The 27,705-nt window shown below is 37.7% G+C and overlaps 1 protein-coding gene across 5 annotated transcripts in view; it reads left to right on the forward strand.

The window, feature by feature from the left end:
- The window catches only part of USP6NL (USP6 N-terminal like), a 167,458-nt gene that overhangs the window by 70,532 nt on the left and 69,221 nt on the right, over nt 1-27,705 (forward strand). For all 5 annotated transcript variants that reach the window (XM_058282410.2, XM_058282408.2, XM_058282411.2 and 2 more), the window contains exons 3-5: nt 19,004-19,071; nt 21,235-21,317; nt 24,594-24,633. In XM_058282410.2, the coding sequence (XP_058138393.1) occupies nt 19,004-19,071; nt 21,235-21,317; nt 24,594-24,633 (191 nt within the window). The remainder of the gene's footprint in view (nt 1-19,003; nt 19,072-21,234; nt 21,318-24,593; nt 24,634-27,705) is intronic.

The following is a 27,705-nucleotide window of genomic DNA, read 5'->3' on the forward strand; positions in this document are numbered from 1 at the left end:
CACATAGTGAGTTTGTGAAGTTGTCAAGCATTAATGGTCCCATTGGAAATCAAAGGACTCGCCCACCAGTAGTCAACTAAAGTAATTTACCATTAATAATAATGTAAATTTGTCAGCAAGTTTTATTAATTAATCCCTTTCCAACCTTGAAATTTATGTACTTGAAAAGAACTGTGGTTGACAAAATTGGTTGGCAAGAGAAGTGTCATATGGAAAATATGAGCTTAAAGGGAAAAAAAAATGCTTTAAAAGGCATTTTTAAAAAGCCAAATAAGTGAAAATCCTAGAAGGCATCCATTTCAAATCTACTCAGATTGTTCAGCATTAAAAAATCTCATCTGGTAAAAGTTTGACCAGGAAAGTTACAGAGAATCTGCTGAGACAGATACTCCTAAAGTTTTGTTATTTGGTTTGTACTTATTTTTGAAGTATTTGACCTAATCCTTAAAGAGCATAAAATGTAATTCACATTTGTATTCTCCTTTATTTAATTTCTACAGTTCTCAGGAAAATGTTGACCCTTTCATAGATCATTGTGGTGCTTAGGGAAGTGTTTATCTGCTCTTCTACTTACATGTCAAGAAGGTGGAATGTAGATGTCTGGTCTTTTTTATTTTATTTTTTTCCCCTTGTTTTTCTTTTTTTAAATTATTTATTTGATCTTTTCCTGCAACATTGTATCCCCCTGCCTGCATGGTCTGCTGGAGGGGAGAGCAGAAATTGGTTTTCCTTTGGTCACAGCAGAGAGAAGCAGTGAAGCACTTAGCCATAGTTTTTGTCTCTTTCAATTTCTGTTCTTCCTTTCCCTCTCTTAGAGCTGTGAGGACAGCTGGAAGGTGGAGGCATTCTATCTGAACAGGATGCAGAGGGCCTCCCACATAACCCTTCTGATGTTTGTGATCACTGAAGGTGAAAATTTAGGGGCATGGCGGAGAAGAGCATGTTTGCTTGTGTAGAAGAAGCCCCAAATTGAAGAGTATTAAATCCTTAATCTTTCCTGAGGTGGGGTTTTTCTGCTAACTTTAATTATTTCTAAATTTATTTTTATAATTTGATAAGGTGGTACATGCATGTGCAAAACAATTCAAGATGTACTAAAGGTTATACTGTGAAAAATAAGTGTCCCTTGCATTCAGCCAGCCAGGTTTAATCTCCCCCAGGATCACCCGTTAGCTTTCTTGAGAATCTCTGTGCATCCTGATCTCCAGAAGTATACTGGACACACTGGTCTGAGCCTTGCCCTTTTTTCCCTAAATATGAGTTGACAGCTTTATTTTCACATTTCACAGTACAAAAGAAAAAAAAAAATTTTTTTGTCCCTCTACTCCCCTCCAAAATTATGCTCTTTGATAGGAAGGGGAGCAAGTCTTCCTTGTCATGCTATTAGAAAACACTCATCAGAGTTCACAGCACCATATCTCCTGGTGAAGTAGAACAAATAATATGAAACTGATTCCAAGAGGCTCCGCTCTAACCTTAACCTGGTCAGGTCATTCCTGGCTGAGTGGGCACCATCGTGGGACAGGCATCATTGACATGTGACCTCCCATGGGTGGCCTCATTCCAGGAGCAGGTCCCACTGGCATCATACCAGGGTGAGGAGGTCCTGGGGGGCTGGGGGGAGGTGGGATCATCACCCCCAGTAGGAGGTATTTTCCTTGTTGAAATGCAGCTGCTGTTTTGTCAGTCAGGCTCTGAGCCTACTCTGCCATCCATTTCTGATAGTAAGTAGTCTTGCACATTCTTTTTGTGTTTCCTGCCACTGCAGTGTGTCTTTCTCACCGGTGGAGAATCATGGGTGAGGTATGTATTGTAGTAGCGACAATAAAACTTGGGCATATTGCTCTGTGGGCCATTGATTGTTCCACTCCCACTGCCCGGAAATGTGCTGTGTTTTGGAGTTGGTCATGCTTATTTACAAAGAAGAATTTAGGTTACTGTTATAAATGCATTCTATAATTTCAGATAGCTTAATGAGTTGGCAACAGTGCTTTCTAAGATAAGTTTTCCACAATGAGAAGGAAGGCAGGTCTTTTATTTAAAATGTTTTTTATGGTTAATCTCTTTAGAATATGGTGATATTTCATGTGGAAATGAGTATAACTCATCAAGTACAACATTCTGGAAGAGACTCCCTCCCCGCCCCCCACCTCCCTCCCATTTAATGTTTCCTTAAGAGTTTTACTCTTTGCTGTGTAAAAGATTACTTCAGAATCCAAGGAAACCTTATATATAAGGTTTACAGCCAGGCAACTGAGAGTGGGGCATGGGGTGAGAATGGAATGAATAAGTTTAAAGAAATCTGAATGTGAAATTTCAGGATTCCCAGGCACTATGTCACTTGGAGTCCCCTGGCAGCCCTTCTTCTCCCCCATAGGTCATTCATTCATTCATTCATTCATTTATTTATTTCTCTCCCCACCCCCCCCACCCCGGTTGTCTGTTCTCTGTGTCTATTTGCTGCATCTTCTTTGCTTGTTGTTGTCAGTGGCACGGGAATCTGTGTCTCTTTTTGTTGCGTCATCTTGTTTTGTCAGCTCTCCGTGTGTACGGCACTATTCCTGGGCAGGCTGCACTTTGTTTCGCACTGGGCGGCTCTCCTTGCGGGGCGCATTCCTTGTGCGTGGGGCTCCCCTTCCCGGGGGACACCCCTATGTGGCAGGGCACTCCTTGCGCGCATCAGCACCGTGCATGGGCCAGCTCTACACGGGTCAAGGAGGCCCGGGGTTTGAACCGGGGACCTCCCATGTGGTAGGCGGACACCCCAACCACTGGGCCAAGTCCGCCGCCTTATTTTTTTTTAAGAGATTTTATTTTATTTTTTCTTCCCCTTCCCCGCCCTGCTGTTTTTGCTGTCTGTGTACATTTGCTGTGTGCTCTTTTGTATCTGTTTCTCTTTTTGTCTTCTCTTCTCCTCTATCTCCTCCAGGATTCACCAGGGTTCGATCCTGAGAACCTCTGATTTGGAGAGAGGTTCCCTGTCAATTGCACCACCTCACTTCCTGGTCTCTGCTGCGCTACACCTGGACTCTCCCCTTTGTCTCTCTTTTGTTGCATCATCATCTTGCTGCACTTGTGCGGGCACTGGCTCACCACGTGGGCACTCATGCGGGCACTCGGCTCACTGTGCGGGCACTTGGCTCACCGTGTGGGCACTCGGCTTGCCACATGGGCACTGGCTCGCCGGCAGGCATGCTTTCTTTTCTTTTTCACCAGGAGGCCCCAGGGATTGAAGCGGGGTCCTCCCCTATGGTAGGCGGAGGCCTTACTACTTGAGCCACATCCATTACCCAGTAAAACCTTATTTTGACTTTGCTTCTTTCCTGTCAATTTCCCTGTAGGCATTTTATAGAGAAAATCTATTAAAGGGCATTTATCACATTATTTACAGTTGATACCTTATGTATTTGATTCCCTCAGGAGACTGTGATCTTTTTTGAGGAACTGTGTTTTATCCATATCTGTATTCATGGTAGCTAGGTAGTTAGGCATACTGGCAGGAAATGATGTTCCTAATTTTTGGATTAGTGCATATTGGAAAGCTGGGTAATCCATCTCATTTCTCCTGGGGAAAGGTGGTGTTTATATTCTTAATTTAATCTTTATTCATTTACATGACTGGCTACTACATATCCCAAGTGGAATCCCAAGGGGATTTATAGCAAGTAGTGCAGAATTGTATTTTTATGATTGTAGATGCCTTTCTTCAAAAATTGTTTTATAGTTTTCTGTCTCAAATCTTTTAAGAAATTGGGGAACAAATTTTGTCTTCTAATCACACTATTTTATTAAAAAGATTCTATTTTATTGAAAAGCCTAACATGCATTTGGAAAAACATTAAAAAAATTTTCTAACTATTTTTTGTAATGATAATCTAAGTCTTTCTTTATAGTTTAAAATTTTTAATAATGAAAGTAATATATGCTTATTAGTAATTTGGAAAAAGCTGTGGAAGTGTAAAGAAGGAAAAAAATTGTTTTTCTTCCTTTCAGCAGTATCCATTTATTAACATTTTAGTACATTTTATTCCAGTTTTTTTTTTAAAAAAATTGTTTTATATTTCACAGTGGGTTAATGATTTGTTGTTTGGTATTAAGAATAACTTCAGACTTCATTTGGCACAGTTCTGGTGAAATCTATAATTTAAGACCTCTGAAGATCTCCTCTAAAGGGGTTATGTGTATTTACCTTAGCAAATTCCTCAGTTCAGAAATGCCTCCCAAATATTACTAGAGTGTTTTCTTTTTGAGGCTACTGAATTTTTTGTTCTGCTTTGATTTTTTTTTTTTTTTTTTTTTACTCCTTCTATGAGATTTAGTGAGTTTGTGTTAATGAATAGAGAAAAACAAAGCTGCTTTGGTAAGAGCTAGCTGGGCACCTCACTACACACACAGTCCATGATTCAAACTCATGCTTCAGTAAAATTGCCATGGCCATTGGGCATTGCTCCCAAGTTGAAACTGATGAAATGTTTAATTTTCAAATACCAGGATTGAGATAAGAGCCAAGGACAAATTGTGGGGAGCCTCTTATATTCAAAGGGTAAGCAGAAGGAAAGGAATAAATTCAGACGATTGAGAAGAAATAGTGAGGGAGTCAGGGAAAGAACAGAGGGGAAGCTCTTCAGTGTTAGCAGCGCATTTCAACACTGAGGAAATATGTTTCCTTGACAAATAGAGCTGAGATGTCAAATAGAAGATCACCTTTTTGAGTTCTTTACCAATTCCCCCAGCCAGAGTCAGTTTCCCCGTTTATGGTGTTCCGTACAAATTGCACCTTTCTCCTTAAAGTGTTTCTCACCCTGTGTGGTGATTTATTTCTCCTGCCCCTCAGGTGGTCCAGGCTCCCTCCCTCATCACCTCCCTCCCTCCACTGCAGGTCCTCAGCATAAACACTGTTGAGTCAACACATTGCTAAATACACTGTGGCTAGTTTTAGAATTGTTTTTAAAATTTTGTTTAAGTATAAGGCTAAGGAAATTTTATTACCTACCCTGGGTGGTAACCAACAAAATGCTCAAAATGAAAGGGATTTATTTTTTGAGCCTAGACATTTATTGGAGATGTAGCTATATTAATATACTGCAGTGCGTTTTTTCTCTAACTCAGCTTGAAAATACTTTTACTTATATTTTGGTGTTTGTCAGTCAAGAGTGAGAAATTTGTGAAGATATCTGCCCTTACCATAATTTACCCATATTTATGATTTGACAGTATATTCAAATTAAACTGATGTAATAATTTTAGTGAGTAGATGCTCTCTTGAACACCTGTGCCTCTGTTGAGGCAACAATCTAATAAATTCATTTCCCCATCTTGTTACCTTTTGTGAATAGTATCTATTAACTTGTCTTTGTCAAGGTAATTCTGAAGTATTTGTAGAATACTTATAAATTGCCAACAGTAGGTAATATGGTGGAAATATTGTTTTTTGAATAAATTTTATTGAAGCATATTCACAAACCATACAGTCCATCTAAAGTGTACAATAATGGCATTTGGTGTAATCACAGATTGGTATATTCATGAAAATATTATTTTTTAAAGTTGACATACTTTAGAGGCAATACGTTTTTGTTCTGAATAACATATGGTATATCTATAACAAAAAGAAGTTGCTGAAAAGAAGTTGTGGAAAAAAATGTACTGGATATAGTGAGTAGAGAATATCAATCAAAGACAAAAAAAGACAGTGTGAAAGAGCTGCTTGTGGGAGTTCATGCTTCCCTGTGTCCTACCCAGTGTCTGAGAGTTGATAAATAATAAAACATAAAAAATAAGTGTAATTGTATATAGTTGTATATGAGAACAATATTTAGCTACTCCAGTTTTAACATTTGCAAATAATGAGATACTCTGAAAACATGTTTTGTATCCTTAAAAATCTGTGACAGGGAAGCGGGCTTGGCCCAGTGGTTAGGGCATCTGCCTACACATGGGAGGTCCTCTGTTCAAACCCCGGGCCTCCTTGACCGGTGTGGAGCTGGCCCATGCGCATTGCTGATGGGCGCAAGGAGTGCCGTGCCACGCAGGGGTGTCCCCTGTGTAGGGGAGCCCCACGCGCAAGGAGTGTGCCCTGTAAGGAGAGCCGCCCATCGTGAAGGAAAGTGCAGCCTGCCCAAGAATGGCGCCGCACACACGGAGAGCTGATGCAGCAAGATGATGCAACAAAAAGAGACACAGATTCCTGGTGCCGCTGATGAGGATAGAAGCGGTCACAGAAGAACACACAGCAAATGGACACAGAGAGCAGACAATTGGAGGGGGCGAAGGAGGGAAGAAAATAAAAAATTAAATCTTTAAAAAAAAACTATGTCAGCTTTATGCTATTACTGTAGTAAAATCTCGGAATCCTGGATATCTGAAAGTGTAGAGAATAAGTTATTTGGGAAGCCGTAATTTCAGATTTATGAAGATTCTTCTTTTTATTGGAATAGGATATTCATTTGCAGAAATACGACCACAGCCTATTGGTTTGAAAACACTGAAATCAAATAACCAACTTCCTGGTTAGTATGCATGAGATGGTTTCTTGTTAGTTTACAACTTATTTAATTTAGACAGCCTACACACATACATACTCTTTAAACTTGTGTAGAAAGATGGATAAGAGCACAGACTTTGGAACCTTCCAGATGTGGGCTTGAATTCAGGCTCTGAAACTAATGTACCCTCGGACAGGTTCTTGACTTTTAAGCATCGTTTTTCTCATTATAAGATGTATATTTACTGGAGCTATTTGAATATTAAATGACATCACATGTGGACTTGGCACAGTGCCTGATAGATAGTAAAAGGTCAACAAATGTGAGCTGTTAGTAAGCAAACTCTTCCTCTTGAGTAGCTTTCATTTTCTCTACAATTTTTCTGGCCTCTTGTCTATTCAGAAACACCTCCTTGGTGCCCTGTTGAGTCGAGGGCAGTTCCTTGGCCTCTTGCCCTTATTTAATGCTGCTTAGAGAATCTCTTTTGACGGATTCTTTCAATAAACCTTTGTTCATTTGCTTGCCATTTTAATTATTCAAAGCCCATGTAGAGTGATGAAGTGTACTCTAGAGCCTTATTGCCTCAGTCTGAATGCCACTTCTACAATTAAAAGCTGTGTGATCTTTGCAAGTTAATTAATCTAATAATTTTCTTATCTGAACAATAATGATACTTCATTGGTTTTGTGTGGTGATTAAATGAGATAATATACATAAAGCATTTAGATTGTACAGAGTAAATTTTAGGTATTACTTTTGAACCAGGCTCTTAGTTACTACTTAAATCATCTAGTTTCCTGATAAGAGACTACTCTGTGTGTATGAGTATAAAATCACTTTTGATGTTATGTGACTCAACTTTTATTTTTAGATGTTGCCCTAACACAACTTTATATGCACAGTAACATTAACAGGATATAAAAAATACATATCATACTAAACACACATAAACATGAGACCTTTTATGCATCATATTGCTCTTAGGATTTGTTAGGTAAGCTATGTTGAAAGCAGCTACATGTTGGGAGAATTCTGCAGTACTGTTTGGAACTTAGGCTACCTTTTTTTTTTGATGATTGGATAAATGACAACTTTAGTGTGATATGAGCACTTTTATAATGTCCTATTCATTATTACCATGCTATTGACTTTTGAAGGCTTTATGGTCTGGTTTGAACCTAAGGGCTATTTAGGGGTCAAATAATACTTGTATATCCTATACTTCTGCTTTTGTATTAATATAGTTTTTCCTTTATGCTCCTCAGGCTGTATGGTTCGAGCCTAAGTCCTACTTCTCAGTTGTTCTAGGTATTAGTTCGTTTCTGTTTTTTGCACGTCATTTTTGGCACAATTAGTTTTTTGGTGTATCATATTTTTTAGTTAAAGAGTAGAAAAGTTACCATTACATTGAGAGTAGAGTATGCCAAACACTGTGGAATTTTTTATTGTCAGTATGGGCACTCTATGAGTTCTTTTCTAACCTCCTTGTCTTATATGTGGTCTATACAAATATGTTATAATTGCATACTTTCTTATTAATGCTCAATAGACTGAAATAAGCATAAACTTTCATAGAAATTAGTATAATTGTATATCCTTACAATTCTGAATAAGCTGGGAAAAGAGTCATGAAACTTAAGTGAATTAAGTAGATGTAATAGATGTTTTCCATAATCATGGAAATTAATCATGAAGGCATTTGATTTAGTTATTAACTAAAAGCATGAAGTATTTTGGTAAAGTTAGTTTTAGTATCCATTTGGTGATTATTGTATCAAACTTTCTGTGTGTTTCTCAATCACTTCCTGTTATCATCTTAAAACACAATTTATAACAGTTTGAAAACAGGGACTCAGAAGAGATATTTGTATATCAGTGCTCATAGGAGCACTATTTCTAATAGCCAAAAGGGGATGGACACAACCCAAGCATCCATCAACAAATGAATGGATACACAGAATGTGTTATTTGCATACAATGGGATGTTTCTCAGCAGTAAAAAGAAATGGCCTTCTGATACATGCTACGATATGAGTGAACCTTCAAAACATTATGCTGAGTGAAATAAGCCAGGCACAAAGGACAAATATTGTGTGATTCCATTTATATATGAACTATCTAGAATAGGCAAATTTATAGAGACAAAGTAGATTAGAGACGTGGGGGAGGGGTAAGTGGGGCAGGCTTGTTTAATGAGAACACAGTTTCTGTTCAGGGTGATGAAAAAGTTTTGGTAATGGAGTGGTGATGGTTGTACAACATTGTGAATGTAATTAATGCTTCTGAATTGTACACTAAAAGATGGTTAAAATAGCAAATTTTGTTATATTTATGTTATTGTAATAAAAGAAAAAAACATAATAGAGAGGTACAGTTGTTTATCATCACAAACAGTATTTCATATAGATTGTTCTTGGATTCTTCACGGCACTATTTCTCTCCAATTTGCTCAAATAATTGACAATTCAATGTGATGAGATTGGAAGACACTACTGGAAGCCAGAAAACACAACGGTTAAGAATTCACAGGAATCACAGATAGATTTGTTTATAAGGAAAGAAATGAAAGGACCAACAGTAGTGAGAAGAAATATAATTGAGGTCATCTATTTATGTTTCAACAACATAGTTTTGTGGTTAAAAACATGGCTTTGAAGTTGGATAGCCTGGCTCTAAGTCCTGCTCTGCCACTTCCCATATGACCTGAGTTTCTTAACCTTTCCACACCTCAATCTCTATAAAGAGAGTAATAAAACTAATATAGTAGATTCTTGGAAGGATTAAGTGAGATTATGTGTATTAAATGCCCTGCTTTGTGTCTGGCACATGGTAAACTTAATAATAAGCTTTAAAATATCCACAGACAAGTTGTTACAAATAGTTCTTGTGTCATCTGCTAAAACATTCAGACTGTTGGAAAGGCAGCTGAGGTATAATCTTGAATTTGTCCCTGTCAGTAGGTGGGTATAGTGAGTAAAATGATTCATATGTTTATCTTTGTTATAAGTATCTGTAGTTGGCAGTTTTGTCATTTAACCCCACCCCCAAATGTGGGAGTTAACACTCATATTTAACAGCTGGCAATTATCTCTCTCATCAGTAGTCATGGCATTTAAATCTTTCATCACTTCATATCCAATTTCTTTGTAAATCATTTTACACATAAGTGTGGGAATTGCTAGTATGATTTTGGGGTTCTAGGGAGTCAGTAGTGATACTGTTTCTTCTTCAAAAGTAAGACACAGGAGACTGATAGGGATGAGAATGTCTCCTCTGTTGGCTGATTGGAGGACATGGCATTCGATCTGAAGGGGAAAGGGCTTATTAATGCATCCTGACTTAAGATAATTACCCTCTTGGTCACTTGCACAGTCCAGCAAATCTTTTCTGAATTTGAGAGTCTTAAGAATTTAAATACCATTATGAAATAGAATGAAAAAAATAGAATAAAAATATGTTAAGAGGGAAGCAGTCGTAGGTTAGTGATTGAGCACCTGTTGCACATGTACAAGATCCTGGGTTCAATCCCTGGTACTTCCTGAAGTAAACACATCATATGTTAAAAAAAATACCTATGTAAGAGAAAGCTAAGATTCTTCAGCAAAGGAATACTTTTTTTCAATGAGAGTTTATCTGGAAAATAGCTTATAAGTCTAATTTTAAAAATAAATGGGTATATTCAATATTAGGGGAATTCTCTTAAGTAATTACTTTTTAGGAAGTTTTCATTCTTTTAGGAAATGTTTATTGAGCACCTGCCATGTGCTAGGCACTGTGATAGGCACTAGGGATACCAAGATGAATGAGGTATGTATGTTCCTTTGTTCATGGCACTTACGGTTTACTAGAGCAGACATGTAAATCAATGCATTCAATGAAGCACCGCAGGTCCTAGAATGGAAGTACAGTAGAGTAAACGAAGTGGTCAGTACTACTTTTCTTGGTGTAGTGGTAAGGCAGAGTGTATAAAAGCAGCCTTCAACTCAATTTATGATTAAATTTGAGAGAAAAAATCTCTCTATTACTATGAATGCTGTCAGCAATTATTTCTAGGGCTTTAAAAATTATTGTTGTTAAAACTGTAACTTTAAATATTTTATTAGGTTCTAGAGATAATTAACTATCCACATGGTCTGGGGACTCTGTATTTAGAATTTTGGAGATATATCCTGTTTTTAATGATCATAAAAATAAATGCTTACGGATAAACCAAACCCCGTAAAACAGCTAACCTATCAATTACAAAGTGCTATCTTTTTATTTGCAAAAGAAAGAGAAAGACGTGGTCACTTGTGGGAACTCTCTAAAAGGGAGACTGAGTTGGGATCTGGGAAGTTACTGGAAGGGAGATCATTCAAGCAGAGCATTACACATATACTAACAAAAGGAGGCAGGTAGATGGAACTGACTTCCTCTGTTTCCATTACCCTAGAAGTACTGTGTAGATTTTTGGGTCACTGGAGGTGGGGGTGGGGGTGTGCGTAAGGGGGGAGACCAAGCTAGGAGAATTTAGGCACATCTCTCCCCAACCCCACTCACTGCCCTTTCTTGCCAATTGGGCTTCTCAGTAAGAATTTGTTTGAAGTAATATGTTAGGCAAATTTAATTTAAAAAAAAATTAAAGCAATAGAAATGCTAATATGATTATATAGTGATATAATAGAAATGTTCAGAATGAAAGGGTATAAATCATATTTACACTGATAAGCATTTGGGCTTATTTATTTTGAATTCTATCAGAAATGCCTATTAAACTAGAGAAATCTGAAGATGTATGTGGCTGGCTTGAAGAGGAAATCTGGGCATTGCTGAGGACTTTTGGAATTTATGGCATTAGTTCTTTCATATATCTGGCTTTCGGCCCTTGGCTGTTTTTTTCCTTGCAATTTTTATAATTTCGGCTGTGATCAGTATCTTTCATTATTGTTGTTCCCAAGTGAACATGAGAAAAAAGGAAGCCAAATGATTTTTCTAAGATTATTAAAATAGTGGGGGAAGGAAGAGAAAGAAGATAAATGGGTTTCTGAGTTTTTACATTTTTTGTTTGGTGTGGGATCAACTGAGTAATGAGAGATGGGAGTAAGACTGGGCCAGGAGTGCAAAGAAGTATGGAATTGGTGTACGGGTAAACCACCCAGTGCTTGGGTTTAGGGTCTTTTAGGATGGGATGCTATTTCAGAATAAGGGATCTGGGTGGGGAGGACAGATATATGTAACTTCTAGGTGCTCATGTTTAGTTGTCTCACATAGAATGACTATCAAAATAAGTGCTAGTTCAGGTTCTCTTGTTGGAAGTGTATCTTGCTTCCTTTACTTTGTTCCTTCCTTTACTTCGTTTGATGGTTTAAGTTGGGTTTGTGATGACATTGGTTCATCCCGGTAATCCAGGATCTTTTTCCCTTCTCAAGATCGTTAATGTCATTACATTTGGAAAGACCTTTTTGCCATGTTTGGTAGCTAGCATTCACAGGTTCTGGGGATTAGAGTGTGGATATCTTTGGGTTTTTTTTGGGTGGGGTGGGTTGGTGGGCATTATTCAACCCGCCACAGCTTGTAATATCTAAACAAAATTAAAAAAAAAATTTCTTACGCTTATTTGATAATTTGGCTTGGTATATATAGAATTCTAAATTCATGAGAACTTTTTTCTTAAAACTTTGACCATAGTGCATCATTATCTTCTAGCTAATAAGTCAGCCAGCCTAGTTCTCATTCCTTGGTATATGACCTAACTTTTCCTTCTAAGTTTCTGAGATTTTTTGCTGATGTTGTGTTTCAACTGACTTAAATTGAGCATAGATTTAATTCATTAGTGTCCAATTAAGTGTAATCAGTTTTCATAGGTATGCCTCCAACAATTTTCTTACTTTTGCCAAGTGGTTTCCAAATTGCCAATCCCTACCCATTTAAAAGAAAGAAAAGGAAAGAAATGAAGGGAAGAAGGAAAGAATCAATAGAATAGAATAGAAAATTTCAGAATGCCATCCTGCAATAGTTATATATAAATAAATACATATATAGTGTTATAAAACATGTTTCAGTTTCGTGTGTCAAAAATTTCCAAAGCCATGACTTTAGCATGCATTTGCTTACAGTGTCTGAAATGGGCTGAAGTTTTCATATTAAAAATTATAATTAAACATTATGTTAAGATATGATATTTATTTGAGGCGAAGAACATTCCTACTTAGCATTAGTTTACTGCTTTAAATAAAATTTTTCTTTGTTGCTCCATGACAAGCTTTATTAAAAGTGCCAAGAACATGGCTACATTTTGAAGAAATTTAGGCCTACTACGGAGGAGCTTGTTTAAAGGCCCTATTGTGAGATAGAATGTGGGGTGTAGGCTGGTGTGGGTCATACTTGGGACCTAGCCTAAAAGCCATGTTTTACCCTCAACAAAGAGCATCTTTGTTTGAATATCTAAAATCTGTGTAACCACAGCGAGGTCTTTTTTTCCACTTATAAAAAGATGGAATGCATCTCAAACTTTTTCTTTCTTGTACTAGATTCACAGATGGTTTAAAGTAGGCCTCCCTTCTGCTTTTCTTTGTTTCAGTTAGTTGCAGAATGTGTGAGCTACCATGTAACACTCTTGATGTGTTCATTGTTTTGGTTTTCTGGCAGCTAAAACAAATACAATGAGTTGACTTAACAATGGAAACTTACTGATTCAGGGTTTTGAGGTGCAGAGAAGTACAAAAGGCATCAGCAAGGCTCTGCTTTCTCTGGAAAGACTGGCATTTTGGGGCTGGCTTCTGGAAATCCATGGTCCTTGGCTTTTCCGTCTCATGACAACACACGTGGTGGTGGTGTCTCCTTTCTCTTCCAGTTCCTTTGACTTCCAGCTTCTGGCTGCCCACCCTGGCTTCCTCCTTCCATGTCCACTTTCCTTTGCTTATCAGGACTTCAGCCATATTGGATTAAGGTGCACCCTCATTAGCTAATAACGTCTTCAAAGATCCTATTTACAAATGGTTTCACACCCATAGGGCCATGAGTGGGGACTTGGACATGCCATTTGTGGGGGGCATGGTTCCATTCCCAATACTCAGGACCTATAATAATGAAATATTGGAATAAGTAAGTTTATTCTGTGAGGACTGAAGATACTGTTAATTCTCCAAGGCCAAACTGATTTTCAAACAAGGGGTAAAGTACTTTTAAAATTGAAATTGTTTAACACTCATCTCTCAAAATATATGCTAGAAAAAAATGGTCTGTCATCAGTTTTGTTTTATTGGATTGAACTTAAAATTAAATAATTTTGTATGAATTGTTCATTACAACTAATATAACAGGGTTTCAAAATATATAAGAGGCATATTTTAAACAGCTAAGGATTAGAATACATTTGCATCAAATACACAAGAATATAGGAAAACATCTCTAAACACCTATTTATGGAAAAAAATGACAACAGCATTTTAAAAAGCATTTTAAAAATTGACAATTATAATTTAATAAGATCTTTAATTCAATTTACAACAAGAACTTTAAAGAATCAAGTATATTTTAAAAGTAGGCATTGTATAGTATGGTCACGAAGTTAACAGTGCCATGATTAGATTTTTGTTTGATATTGACATGTGATAACAAGTACCAACTAACCTGGCTGTTACCCTTCAGTAGGTGCCTGGAACTCTGTGCACACTTCCACCTAGATACGGACAGCCGTTGTCATTCATTGCTCAGTGTGGCCAGTGTTTTTTTTTTTTTTTTTAAGATTTATTTTTTATTTATTTCTCTCCCCTTTCCCCCACCTCCCCCCCAGTTGTCTGCTCCCTGTGTCCATTCGGTTTGTGTTCCTCTGTGACTGCTTCTATCCTTATCAGCAGCACTGAGAATCTGTGTTTCTTTTTGTTGCATCATCTTGTTGTGTCAGCTCTCCGTGTGTGCGGTGCCATTCCTGGGCAGGCTGCACTTTCTTTCGTGCTGGGCGGCTCTCCTTACGGGGCACACTCCTTGCGCGTGGGGCTCCCCTACACGGGGACACCCCCGCGTGGCACGGCACTCCTTGTGCACATCAGCACTGCGCATGTGGCCAGTGTTTTAGGGCACTCTTTGTTCTTGTAGTGGAGTTTCTAAATAAGCAGTAAGAATGAAACCAAAGCAGATATTCTAGTGTAATTCTTAAACTTCTCACCTACTCTGTAGGCGGTATGAAACCTGATTTAACTCTAGTGAGTCCTGCATAAGAATACTGTGTCTTACTTAATAGATGATTGCCTCACAATGCAGATTATTAGATAATGTCTCTGAAGTCACTGTTGAGAAAGATTGGACATTTTCCGTTTAGTGTCTTTAAAGAAACAGGTGGGGGGGGCATATAGTTTATTGAATTAATTTGATTTTAAATCTTTAACACTCTTTTTAGAATATAATCATTAATATAAAATTTTCTTACTGTGGGGAAATACAAAGACAATAGATAATTCTAAGAGAATTTAGATTTGGAATTCATTTATTTGATTTAAAATCAACTTCAGATCATTTCATTTTTTATTTTTTCAAAAAGATTTTTTTAATTTATTCCCCGCCCCCCAAGTTGTCTGTTCTCTGTGTCTATTTGCTGAGTCGTCTTCTTTGCCTGCTTCTGTTGTTGTCAACTGCATGGGAATCTGTGTTTCTTCTTGTTGCGTCATCTTGTGTGTCAGTTTTCTGTGTGTGCGGCACCATTCCTGGGCAGGCTGCACTTTCTTTCGCGCTGGGCGGCTCTCCTTACGGGGCGCACTCCTTGCACGTGGGGCTCCCCTACGCGGGGACACCCCTGTGTCGCCGGGCACTCCTTGCTCGCATCAGCACTGCGCATGGGCCAGCTCCACACGGGTCAAGGAGGCCCGGGGTTTGAACCGTGGACCTCCCATTTGGTAAGCGGATGCCCTAACCACTGGGCCCAGTCTGCTTCCCAACTTCAGATCATTTTAAAGTGCATCATATTTTATCCTTAAAATTAGGATACAATTTCTTCCAATTTCTGTAAAACCATTATATTCTTTGGGTTTGTCTTTTCTGAAATCTCTAGAATGAAGGTGATGTGTATAAAACTTTGTCTTAAAAGTTTGCCACAATGAAGTTTTTCTGGGATACTTTCCATCTTCACTTCCCAGTTCCATACCCTTTCCAGTTCTTGCCTTTACGCTTTTGAACTTTTCTTTGTTATCTTGTAAGTTGGAAATAGAGTTGAGACTCACATTGTTGAGAAGTTGAGAGAGGTTCAATTATTTGCATATAGAAAGGCCAGGACTCAAGAATGATCTTGAGAAGAAAAATCATTTATTGATGGCCGGCCGGACTCGGTAGCTTTCTGTTTCAAATCCAAGCCCTGAACAAGAATTTTGAGTTCCTTTTATACAGAGAGGAAGGGTTAAATTGTTTTTTGTTTCAGTGCTCAATACGCTTGAATTAGCATATATTTTCCACATTTTAGGTAAGCTTTTAGCATGGACCTTATACATTCTAGATAAGCTTTTAGCACATTTGGTTTGCATTTTCCCTGAATAATTAAAGTTTATAGAGTTTGCATTGCTAAACTGTTTCCTGGGACTGGAGTCTTTGCTATGGTCACCAAGGGCAGGACTGCAGCGTCTTACTATCCCACACCCACAAGTCAGGACAGACAGCTTAGGGTATTTCTGAAGAGACAAAGAGCCTCCCACCGGTAGCCCACATTAACAGGACCAGTAGCCAGGAATAAAGGACTGGTTTAAAATACACTAGAAGAAAGCACTCATCCATGGAATTTGACCTAATTACCATAGAAATTCATACTTAGCAACTCTGATAATTAAATGGACTTTAATAAGTAGTCAGGTGCCCTAGTTTGAATTTCATTTTTATTAATATGCTCTCCTTATCCCTTTGGTAGATGTGCCAGTGTAATGTTATAAAGTTGGGCAACAGAAGAGGAGAAAAAAGGAATTGACGAAGGCTCATAAGTCAAAAGAGGATTATGAATATGCATGCAACTGAGTTGATTATTTCAGACTATTTCAGACTTCTGTTTCCACTAGTTCACTATGAAGATCTGAACTAGTCCGTATTTTTGTTATTATAGTGAATTATTCTACTTATTTATTCACACTTCTGCCAGAGGGTAGTACATTGACATCTTGTAGTCTAAATGAGAAAAGCAGTGACACAAAACATTTTTTCTCCAAATAACCTTTAAAATATTAAAAAATTTCCAGTTAGCTATTTTACTGTTATAAACAACTCTGCACTTAATTGATTATTTCACTGGCATAAATCCCTAGAGGTGAAATGATTGGGTAGCGCATATGCACATTTTAAAGATTTTTGATATGTATTATCAGATGGCTTTCTAGAAAGATCTTATAAATTTATGTGTTTACCTGTTGTGTAAGAAACTGCAAATTTACTTGCACTGTTGCCAACATGAATAATATCAATGCCTTTTTTTTTTGGTTAGTCTGAAAGGTACAGAATATTTTAAAACTTACATCTTTTTAGTTACTAATGAGGTTATTTTTTTTCCACGACTTTGTTTTTAAATTTGGGTCTTAATTTTATCAGAGCTCTATTTGGTTTAAAAATTCAACAGTCTGTAAGACTGCCCACTCCATAAAAGTAATCTCTCTCCATTATGTTAGCTCATCCTTTTTCTGTTTATTGCCACAGTGCCATCTAAAGCGCCTTACACACTGCTTCTCGGTTTCAGGCATTATCTCTTGGTTCCTGCTTTGGAGGACAAGGATTTGGTTCTCTTCCCTGTGCCCACCTCTGCTGCACTCCTGCAGCACGTCCCTTCAGCTTTGAAGGGGTCGAGTTTTAAGGACTCTGTTGTTTTTAACGCCACCCTTCTCCCCAGGAACTGGCATTTGCTGGGCCTTGGGAGTGTGTGTGGGGGGGAGGGATTGTTTGAAATGTAAATTTGGTTGTTTTTCACCTTTCAGCTGTTGACTTAGTGTTCAGCTTTCTCTGGTCTATATCTTTCCAACTTGACAGGTTTTTTTTTTTTACTTGTCTGTCTCTGTCTCTCTCCCTTTGTTCTTGTGGATTTCTGCCTTTTAAAGTAATTCCTATATTGTCATTTTAGTGGGGTTTTAGAAGGAAAGAATGGGAAAGTTTGTTCCATCTGCCATCTTCGACTGGAAGACCTTTTTCATCTTTAGGAACCATTTGTATAAAGTAGTGGTTAATATTATGGGCAATGGAGGGGTTGTGGAGGTGGCTCAAGTGACTGGTGCCTCCCTTCCACATGGGAGGTCCTGGGTTGGGTTCCCTGTGCCTCCTAAGAAAGAAAACAAACAGGACAGACAGCATAAAAAAAGCGGATGGGGGGGGGGAATAGAAATTAATTAATTAATTAATTAAATCTTTTTTAAAAAACAACTTTCTATTAAAAAAAAATCCAAGCTCTGCTATTTGCCAGCTTTGTAATCTTGGACACGTTGTTTAAAATCCTGGCACTTCCTTGCTGCCTGCCAGGCACTTAGTAAGAACACAGATATAGTTGCTGCTGCTGTTACTCTTGTGAATTTCTTGCTCATGATCTTTGCCCAATTTTCTGGGCTGGAATTGGCTTATTTTTTTATTGGTCAGAAGTGCCTTTTATACAGTCTATCATTAGCCCTTTTTTTTTTTTTAAAAGGAGGTACCAGGGAATTGAACCCAGGATCTTGTCCATGGGAAGCAGGCACTCAACCACTGAGCTGCACCCTCTCCCCAGTGAGAGTTGTTTTTTTCGTTTGTTTAGTTTTTAGGAAGTACCAGGCATCAAACAAGGGATCTTGTACATGGGAAGCAGGCACTTAACTACCTGAGCTACATTCACTCCCCTATCATTGGTCTTTAACGTTTATTTATGGTTCCTGGGATATGTAGTCATACCCATACTGTTTCATGTTAGGATCACTACTTTTGTTGTCAGATTTGTGTTTTCAAAAGATCCTGGTGGTAATAAGGAAGATGGGGAGGAAGGGGCGGGGAGTAAAACTGGAGGTCCAGAGACCAGTCAGTAGACGATTATAGTAGTTGAGGTATTAGATAAAGGCCATGTGAAAGGCTAAATTAAGACATTATTTTCACCATGTAAGATATTTTAACTCGTGAAATACATCTTGTGCTAGTTTGTTTTGTGGACAAGTTACCTTAATTTATAAAAGCCTTCTTGAATGCCCTTCTCATCTTTTATCCAGATAGATGAGTTTCATCTGAAAATTTAGATTGAGCTTTCCATTCCATTTCAGTACCCATTTTAGTGAAATGAGATCCAAAATGGATTTATCATATGGCCTAAGTTAGTGCTGTGTTTATAATTTTGCTTTCTTTTGAATATTTTATAGAAAATTGAAATGACAAATGTGTCAATATTCCAAGTTGTAGTTGTAGAGACTTAACTCACCTCTAAGTTTTTTTTATTTGAATTTGCTGGTTTGTTATTTTAGGGAGTATTGATTTATTTTATATTTATTTGTTTTGACTTAGTTTTATAATAAACCAACTTTATAATTTTTTGAATAACAACAGTTAATTTAAATTTGATTTCTCCACAGATTCAGACCAAGATGTAGCAGTCAAACTTGCCCAAGAACGAGCTGAAATAGTTGCTAAATATGACAGAGTAAGTATCCAAATTTACTATTTGAGTAAGTTTTATTGGAAAAAGCATAAATAGAAATGGATTTGCTTTTTGAACAGCTTAAATTGCAGAAGCGGTTTGTTAACTTCACGTCAATGTTGAGGTCATCTTTTTTTCTCTGACTTCATCTTCCAATTCTCTCTCCCTCCTCCGCTGCTCTGCTCCAGCTATGTGGTCTCTTGCTGTTTCCCCAACATACTAGGCTGGCCCCTGCCAAAGGGCCTTTGCACTGGCTGTTTCTTCTGCCTACACCACTTGTATCTTCCATTCTCATTGCCTCAGCCCTTTCTGATCTTACCCAGATGCTGTCTTAGTGAGAACGTCTCCAGCCTTGCTGTTTGGTAGCCCCTGACACTCTGTATCTCATTCCCTACTTGATTTTTTTTCCTCTTGTACTTATCTGCATCTAACATACTGTCTAATGTATCTGTGTTGTTTATTGTCTGCTCTCCTTCCTAGAATGTAAACTACTTGAGAGTAGGAATTTCTTTGGTTGGTATACTCTTGTATCCTAAATACCTAGAACATATCCTGTTTCATACTGGGTACTCAATGTTATATTTGAATAAGTGTGTGAAAGAATTAAATAACCATTTTATTCATAATTTATGATTAAGGTTATAAATTTAACATGAATCTGAAATCTTGAATTTACACATTTAGGTGAAATTTCCATTAGTGTTTTATCCTTATATTAGTTATGGAATCTGGTTTTTGATGCTCTGAAAAATTGCAGTTGTTGACAATTTGCATGTCTCCCAGGAGCAGTAATTTAGAAATGTCTTGTTATATATTTGTATCTCTTGCATGTAATTTTATATCTGTTATTTTTTATTATTTATGAGAATAACAGCATGAAATTATAGAAAGCAATCTGGACTGTGCCCTGTTCCAGGGGAGATATACAGGCAACGTGACAGTATGTTCCCAGAGTTTGTTTCTAAGTTAGTTGTTCGGATTATCAGACAGTTTCCCATTATTGTGATTAGGTTTCAGCGTAATGAAACTTAATTAACTTATTCAACTGCTTGCCTAATTTAAAACCAATGTAACTATCATTCCTTTGTATACTTTTTTGTTTATTTTTTCCATGCAGTTAACCCTTAATGACCATACTAGGCATTGTATTAGGCCCTGGAAAAGAGTTACAGCAATTCTTGCCCACAGCCCACTCACAGGATAGCATATGAGCAACTGTGAAATATACTTAGATGGGGATGCCCATACGACTGTTGATATGGAAGGAGTTGGTATAGATGGTTACATTTGGGGTTTGCACCTAAATCGTTAGTTAAAAGCCTCAAGAGTAAATGAGGTACCTTGAGTGAGAAGAGCAGTGGGCTGAGGGCAACACACTGGCAGTTAGAGGAGCCCAAGAGGAAAATTACAGAAGGGCAGGTGGAGCTGTTTGAGGAGCCCTGAGAGATGACATCTTAGGAGTTGGGGAATATGGAGTGAGCAACACTTACAAGTGCCCTGGAAAGGTCCACTAGGTAAGACTGAGGAGTGCCCACTGGATTTGAACACTGAGGTCGTTTTTGACCTTGGCCCATATAGTTTCAGTTTGATGTGGCTATGAAGTAAAGATGGAAAAAGTCAAGTTGTTTCACATACTCTTCTGAGAAGCTTGAATGAAAAGGCAAGGTAGATTTTTTTCTAAGACAAGGTCACTTTAAATATTGAGTTTGGTGGTTCATTCTTGGGTGGCTTTATTTGCATATAAACTTTAAAACTAATTAGAAGGTGAGCTTTTTAAATATTTCTGAGGTTTTATTTATTTAAAATGTATTTTATTTGTCATAGCTCTGTTTTCTTAGCCTCCAGTTGCTCCCTCTTTCTCAGTCTGCTTCTTACAGGAACCCTAGTCTGTTCAAGGCTTAATTCCATGTCAGCTATTGCTTATGTACAATATCCTCCATAGTTCATAACTTGGAAAGCAGTGATTATGTTACCAGAAATGGTTGCCACAAATAGTTCAGAAAGAAGAAAATAAGCATTTGTTAAGTGAAATTGATAATGTCTCCTTTCTAGCTCCTATTGTTAGTAATATATAACATTGCTCTTGTGTTTTGGTCTTTTTGTTTTAAAAGATAATTCAGTTTCATAAATTCACAATAATACCTTTTTTTTGCTCCACTTTTTTAGGGACGAGAAGGCGCAGAGATTGAACCTTGGGAAGATGCTAATTACCTTGTTTACAAAGTCACAGATAGATTTGGCTTTTTACAGTAAGTTGCTTAGATTGGAAACTTTTTTTTGATTATTTTGGTTTCCTTGGTCACCTATTTCATTTTCCTTATTTATAATATGGTTAGTATGACTAAGATTCCAGGAATGGTACTGCAGCTTGCTTTTTTGTTATTAAATTTCTGGCAACTTTAACCTCTGTGACTGAAATGGGACTATAGTTCAGAATACAAACTTCAATAGTCTTTGTATTTTGGTAAGACTATTAAGTGCAATAAATGAGTTGTATTAATAATTTAGCAGAATTAAATGCAAATGAATAACAATTTGTATTTTTAAAATAATTATAAAACATATCGTTGTGGATAAGCAATTAGAACTTTAGTGTGTTGTAGCCTAAAAATGAGCAGGGAAAAGAAATGCCATTGATCTTCCTTAGTTGTAAGTGTGTTCATGTTATTGTTCTCAAAATTAATAACATTTATCCTGAGTATGTAATATAAAGAGTTGATAGAGGCCTAAACATATACAGTGGTTAAAGTGACTTTGATTCTGTAAATGATGTGAATCAGTCTGTTTTGGTTCTGGCATTGCTGACTGAGGTTTCCACTTCTGTTCATGTCTATACTTTGATTCTGTATACTTACAGTGAGTAACTGACTTCTCGTTCAAATATATTTTGTTCCAATTTTATTTTCAATAGGAAAAGGCAAGGGATTTTTATTTGTATAAAATATGATTAAATTTTAAAGGAAAAACAATTTCTTGTGTTGTTCATAGCAGTAACTTATACCACTCATCCCTTGTTTTTTCCTTCTGTTACATTTTCTTACATTTAGAAACTATTTTGTTTCACATTTTTTTGAGGGTAAAAAACAAACAGTTCTGGAAGGAGAATTTGTGCTCTTGTGGTTTTGTAGGCATCTAGTCATTTAACTATTTCATGCCTCATTTGTACAACAGGATTCAATAACTGCTTTCTAAGATACTTTAAGGAGTATTTGAGACTTTGCAGAAATAAAATGTAAGAATACTTTATAAAATTCTGGATAGATATAAAGTGGTGTTATCATACCTAATGCTATTAGCATATCTGAAAAGTTCTCTTGTGCGTTTATCATTGGAAGACTTTGATCTTCAGTTGACTTCAATAACCTAACAGAAGAATCTTCACCTATGACTGTTTAAATTTATACTGTACTGTTTTAAATTTATACTTCCCTCCCCACTTTTGAAATTTAAAGTAAGTCAGTCTTGGCTACAACTGTGACTGGAGATGATTGCATATTTGTGTGGGTTAATGTTCAGATCTGGGTGTGTGAATGAACTTTCTAAGGACAAATAGAGCATTTAGAACTGTCAAGGCCAGTAGCTGCCTAAGTTGCCTACACATTAGAATCAGCTGGGAAGTGATTTTTTTAAAACCAGATTTCTAGGTCTTATCCTAGATTTGATTGAGAAGACAGGACAGAACTCTGCTGATTTTTTAAAACTTTATTTAGAAAGAGAGGTGGTGAACCAGATTTGACACATGGGCTGTAGTTGCTGACCTAAAGGAACACTCTGCACTCCCCCAGATTTGCTCCTTTCTTTCTTATTTAGGGCACAAGGTAAAGATGTGTATGCACCTGTAGGCATGCATCCATCTTTTCATTCATACATTGACTCAGCAATATTTATTGAACTCCTTCAAAGTGCCAGACATTGTGCCCGATGCTGGTGCAATGCTTTACCTTGACATTTTGAACATTGCATGTAGCTGTTGATAAGGTGGCATTCTCCTGCCTTTCTTCTTGAATGGTTGTGAAAATTAGGCTTTGAGGAGGAAAGGTTCTCTGGAGATAGGTGTGTGCACACAGTAGATTCTGTAGAAAAGGCTTTCAGGTATGAAGAAATAATGTAAGAAAATCCATATAGGAACCAACCTCTTTCTAGCTCTGCCATCCATCTATGAGGCCTGAAAACTTTCTGTATTTAATCCTCAAAGCATCTTTTCTCCTTGAAAATTGGTTTCTCAGTCTTTGACTCTTTTCTTTGTAAGTTCCTGCATGATCTAAAGATCTTGTCTATCTTAATTTAAAGCCTGTGAGTTGGATAATGCTGAATATCTCTATATTAGACATCACTTTCTGTGGCTAAGTGAAAATGTTAGTTTTCTTATCTGGGAAATGAGGGGTTTGGAATATTCTCAAAGATCTGGCTATTACATTCTGTCAGTTCCATCTCTGTAGCTTAGTGGTTCATCTGAGGGCTCTTCAGAGTAGCAAGAATGTCCTTAAAACCCTGGAATCTTGAATACTAATCTATCATGTTCTTAAAAGTGTTATTCTTTGGTCTTAAAATAAACTCAGGCAGGAATATGTACATAACATTGCCAAAACATTAGTGCTGCTGAGATAGCAACTCAAAGCAGATAAGTTTGTTTATAGGTAACACATTATTGTTATATCACTGACAGATAATACACGAGGGTCAGAATATTTCATATCAGAAATGATTTCACAAAACATGACTTTGATCTTTTATCCTGAAACTTTCCTTATTGTACAGAATGAACGTTTGAAGTTCTCTTTTTCATTCATAGATTTGTTGGAGGCCGTTTGATTTCTTTATGCCGAGTTTTTAGGCGGTCACTTATTATAGGTTGTAGTTTGAATCATGAAGTAGAGGTGATGGTGTAGAGTAGAGGTTGGCAGATTGTGTTCTGCAGGTCACATTGTCCTTCAGCCTGTTTTTATAAATTTTTATGGGAACACAGCCATACTCAGGTTACATATTGTCTGTGTCGGCTTTGTGCTACAACAGGGTTAAGTAGTTGCAATAGAGACCATAAGGTCAACAAAGTCTAAAGTAGTTACTGTCTGACCCTTTACAGAAAAAGTTTTCTGAAGCCTGGTTTGGGGCAGCACTGTCCAATAGAATTTTCTTTAATGATGGAAATGTTCTACATCTGCACTGTTCAGTATGGTAGCTACTAGCTACGTGGCTATTGTGCATCTGAAATGTGGCTAGTAAGACTGAAGAACTGGATTTTTAATTTTATTTAGTTTTAATTTACATCTGAACTTAGATAGTCATCTGTGGTTGGTGGGGGTTATGGTATTGGACAGTGCAGGTCTAGAGATTTGAAGATTGGGCGACATTATGGTTACAGAGAGCTAAATTGTTTTATGGTGAACTCAGTGGAGTGGAAGCTTATGTAACTTACGATTGCATAAATATATATTACATGTACCTGTAGGTATATAATTGTAAAAAAAAAGTTTTTTATGATTTCAGCTTAAAACTATCTCACATGTACTATTTTTCCTCTGCAGTGAGGAGGAGCTCCCATATCATAATGCAGTTGTGGAACGGGTAAGTTCAACTCTTCATTTATTTATGGTTATAGGTGAATTACTTTTATTAGGAATAACGTCTACCATCTTTGTGATTAGAGTGCCATATTATCTGTAAATGACAGAGTTATTGTTAGAATTTTATCTTGATTATATCCTTCTAAGAAAGCAATTCAGTTTATGGTAAAATCATTGGGGGAGACTTCTGGTAGATAACTTGAAAATAAGGAAAGGAAGCAGGTATCAGGAGAAGACTTGAATTCTATTAGACTGGTAGTTCTCATCTAGAAGTGCTTCAGAATGTGATACCTTTTCAAAGCATGGTTGTTTGGGACCCAGGTCTGTCTGTTAAATCAGAATCTTGGGAAGGGGCCCAGGCATATATGCATTTTTAAAAAGCTGCACAGGTAATTCTCATGCACCCTTCTGGCGATTAAAGCCTATTCCAGACCCTAGATCCTTGGAACAAAGCTGTTCCATAATATTTTAATAAATTTTCCATAAACAACCGTAAAGTTGCCTACAGTCAAGATAACGTATATTAGCTTTTTTTTTTTTTTAAGATTTATTTATTTAATTCCTCCCCCTCCCCCTCCCCCGGTTGTCTGTTCTCTGTGTCTTTTTGCTGCATCTTGTTTCTTTGTCCGCTTCTGCTGTCGTCAGCGGCACGGGAAGTGTGGGCAGCGCCATTCCTGGGCAGGCTGCACTTTCTGTCGCCCTGGGCCGCTCTCCTTACGGGGCACACTCCTTGTGCGGGGGGCTCCCCTATGCGGGGGACACCTCTGCGTGGCAGGGCACTCCTTGAGCGCATCAGCACTGCGCATGAGCCAGCTCCACACGGGTCAAGGAGGCCCAGGGTTTGAACCGCGGACCTCCCATGTGGTAGACGGACGCCCTAACCACTTATATTAGCATTTTAAGGACTTCAAGAAGTCTTTTGTGTAGTAAACCTTTCAACATTTGTTTTTAATCCAGTGTTTCTCCTTTTGTCATTATACTTAGCTAGGGAACTGGTTCCATATCCGGTGTGCATGAGAACTAGGAATTGAATGTCTTAAAGTTGGTCAGAATCTCCCTTCCCCTTTTTTATGAACCAAATAATGAATTATAGAATGAAAGTGAGTCTTTCTATAGCAACTATCCTCAGTATTTTCAGTAGTTTGTGTATGTTTGTATGTGTTGGAGGGGGGTGCCTTTTAGATAACGGAAACGAAATTGAAATTTGCTTTTGAAAAACATTTTAGAAAATCTTCCTAAACTCACTTTACGTTGTTTTGAAAAGCAAAACTATAGCATGACCTTAAGATAGAACCAAAACTGCCATTTTACATATATAAAAATCACTGTATGTACTTTCTGCAGTTGAATTCTGTGACTACCTGGTTCTCAATATCTTAACCTTGATGTTTATGCAAAGGAATTTCTTTCTTTTAATAGCTACTTCATTGAGTAGCAACTGTATGTCAAGCACTGGAATAGGTACTGCATAGAATAGTAGGATAAATAAGAATTACACCTTTGAGAAGCTCACTATCCAGTGACTAGAGGAAGATCAAGTAAGACTATAGGTGGGAGAATATTGGTGGCTTTAGGGAACATAATGTCAGTGAAACAGAAATGGTAGTGGTCATGGTGGGGAAAGTTGATTCCATGTGGCTATGAAAAGAATGAGAAGGAAATAAGAGAGCCCTTCCTTAAGTTCTGCCTCTGGTGAAACTTCTGTCAGTCCACATTGAAATAGGAAAATAAGGACTTGTTCCCACTCTCGGCTGTCAAGTCTTGTCTTGTCTCATGGCCCGACTTCCTTAATCCTTGGACCCCCACAGTTGCCTTAGCCCCACTGCACTTCTGCTGTCTCACCGTCTCACCACCCTCGTGTCTCCATTTCCCTCTTTGCTTTCCAGCTCAAGTTCTGTTGTAGGTCGTTGAACTGCTCACTTGCATATACCGTCATCTCCCTCTCTTGCTTTTTTCTAAACTTCCACCCTGATTAGAACCAATTGTCTGCCTCTTGTAAGAAAGAAATCTTCTGGAAGAAAATAAAGCTCACCTGATGGTGGAGAAGAAGATAATTTATTCTCAATCTTGCAAGAAGGGGTGCACAACCAGAAAATGTGGCTGGTTCCCCGAACAAAGGAAAATGACACAATTTATACCCCAAAGCCTAGCATGCAAGCCCCTCCTCAGTTTCTCCATAGATTGGATATTTCAGCAGTTACAGCCTATCTGAGAAGATCTAACTTTCCCGTGCAAAGGTTTGTGATTAACTGCTTCCCCTATCACATTCCAGCATTTTAGCTTTTACTTGCTCCCCTTTGCCAAATAAGGAATGTAATTTAGTGCTGAATTGGTATTGACTTAGCTCTTTCTTGGGCATCTTTTTTTACTGCCTATAGGACTGGCTTAAGCTGGTTTCCTTTGTTCCTGCTTAACCCAGGAGTGGGAGACTGAGGCAGTAGGCTGCCAGGTTACATTAATTTTTTCTTCCTTTATGTGAAAGCTAAACTAACCTTCAGTGCCTACACCTGCCTGACTGCACAGTGTGACTGGAAAAGACACCCCATTTTGACTGGTGTCATTGTAAATTCGTGATCGCAGACCTCACCTGAACCTTTAATGCTCTTTAGCAACCTGGCTCTACCTAGTGAATGCACTCTCTGTTTTCCACCATCTAAACCTTCTCTTCTCTCCTGAAGTCTCCACCACCCCCTTCTCCATCCTTTCTCAGGTGATATTCTTGCTTCCTACTTTGTGAAGAAAATAGAAGCAAGCAGAAGGGGACTTCTGCAAGCTTCTACAAACACATCTACCCCCTATCTTCTCCACAGGCTTCCACAATCACATCTTCATTTGTGCCTACGTCGTCTCATGACGAGTGTATATGTCGCTCATTCAGGTGCACCCCACTAACCGCTTTTCCCTATGTCCTCTGAATTCTTTTCCTTTCTCCTTGATTGTTCCCATCAGAGTACAGTCTATTATTATTACATGAAGAAAAACCACAAAAAAACTTTTAGTCCCATTGCTTCCTCAGATATTGCTTTGACTGTTTTCCCTTACAGCAAAACTCATTGGAAAAGGTGTCTCTGTT

Source organism: Dasypus novemcinctus, chromosome 20 (assembly GCF_030445035.2).
Source record: "Dasypus novemcinctus isolate mDasNov1 chromosome 20, mDasNov1.1.hap2, whole genome shotgun sequence".
NCBI lineage: Eukaryota > Metazoa > Chordata > Mammalia > Cingulata > Dasypodidae > Dasypus > Dasypus novemcinctus.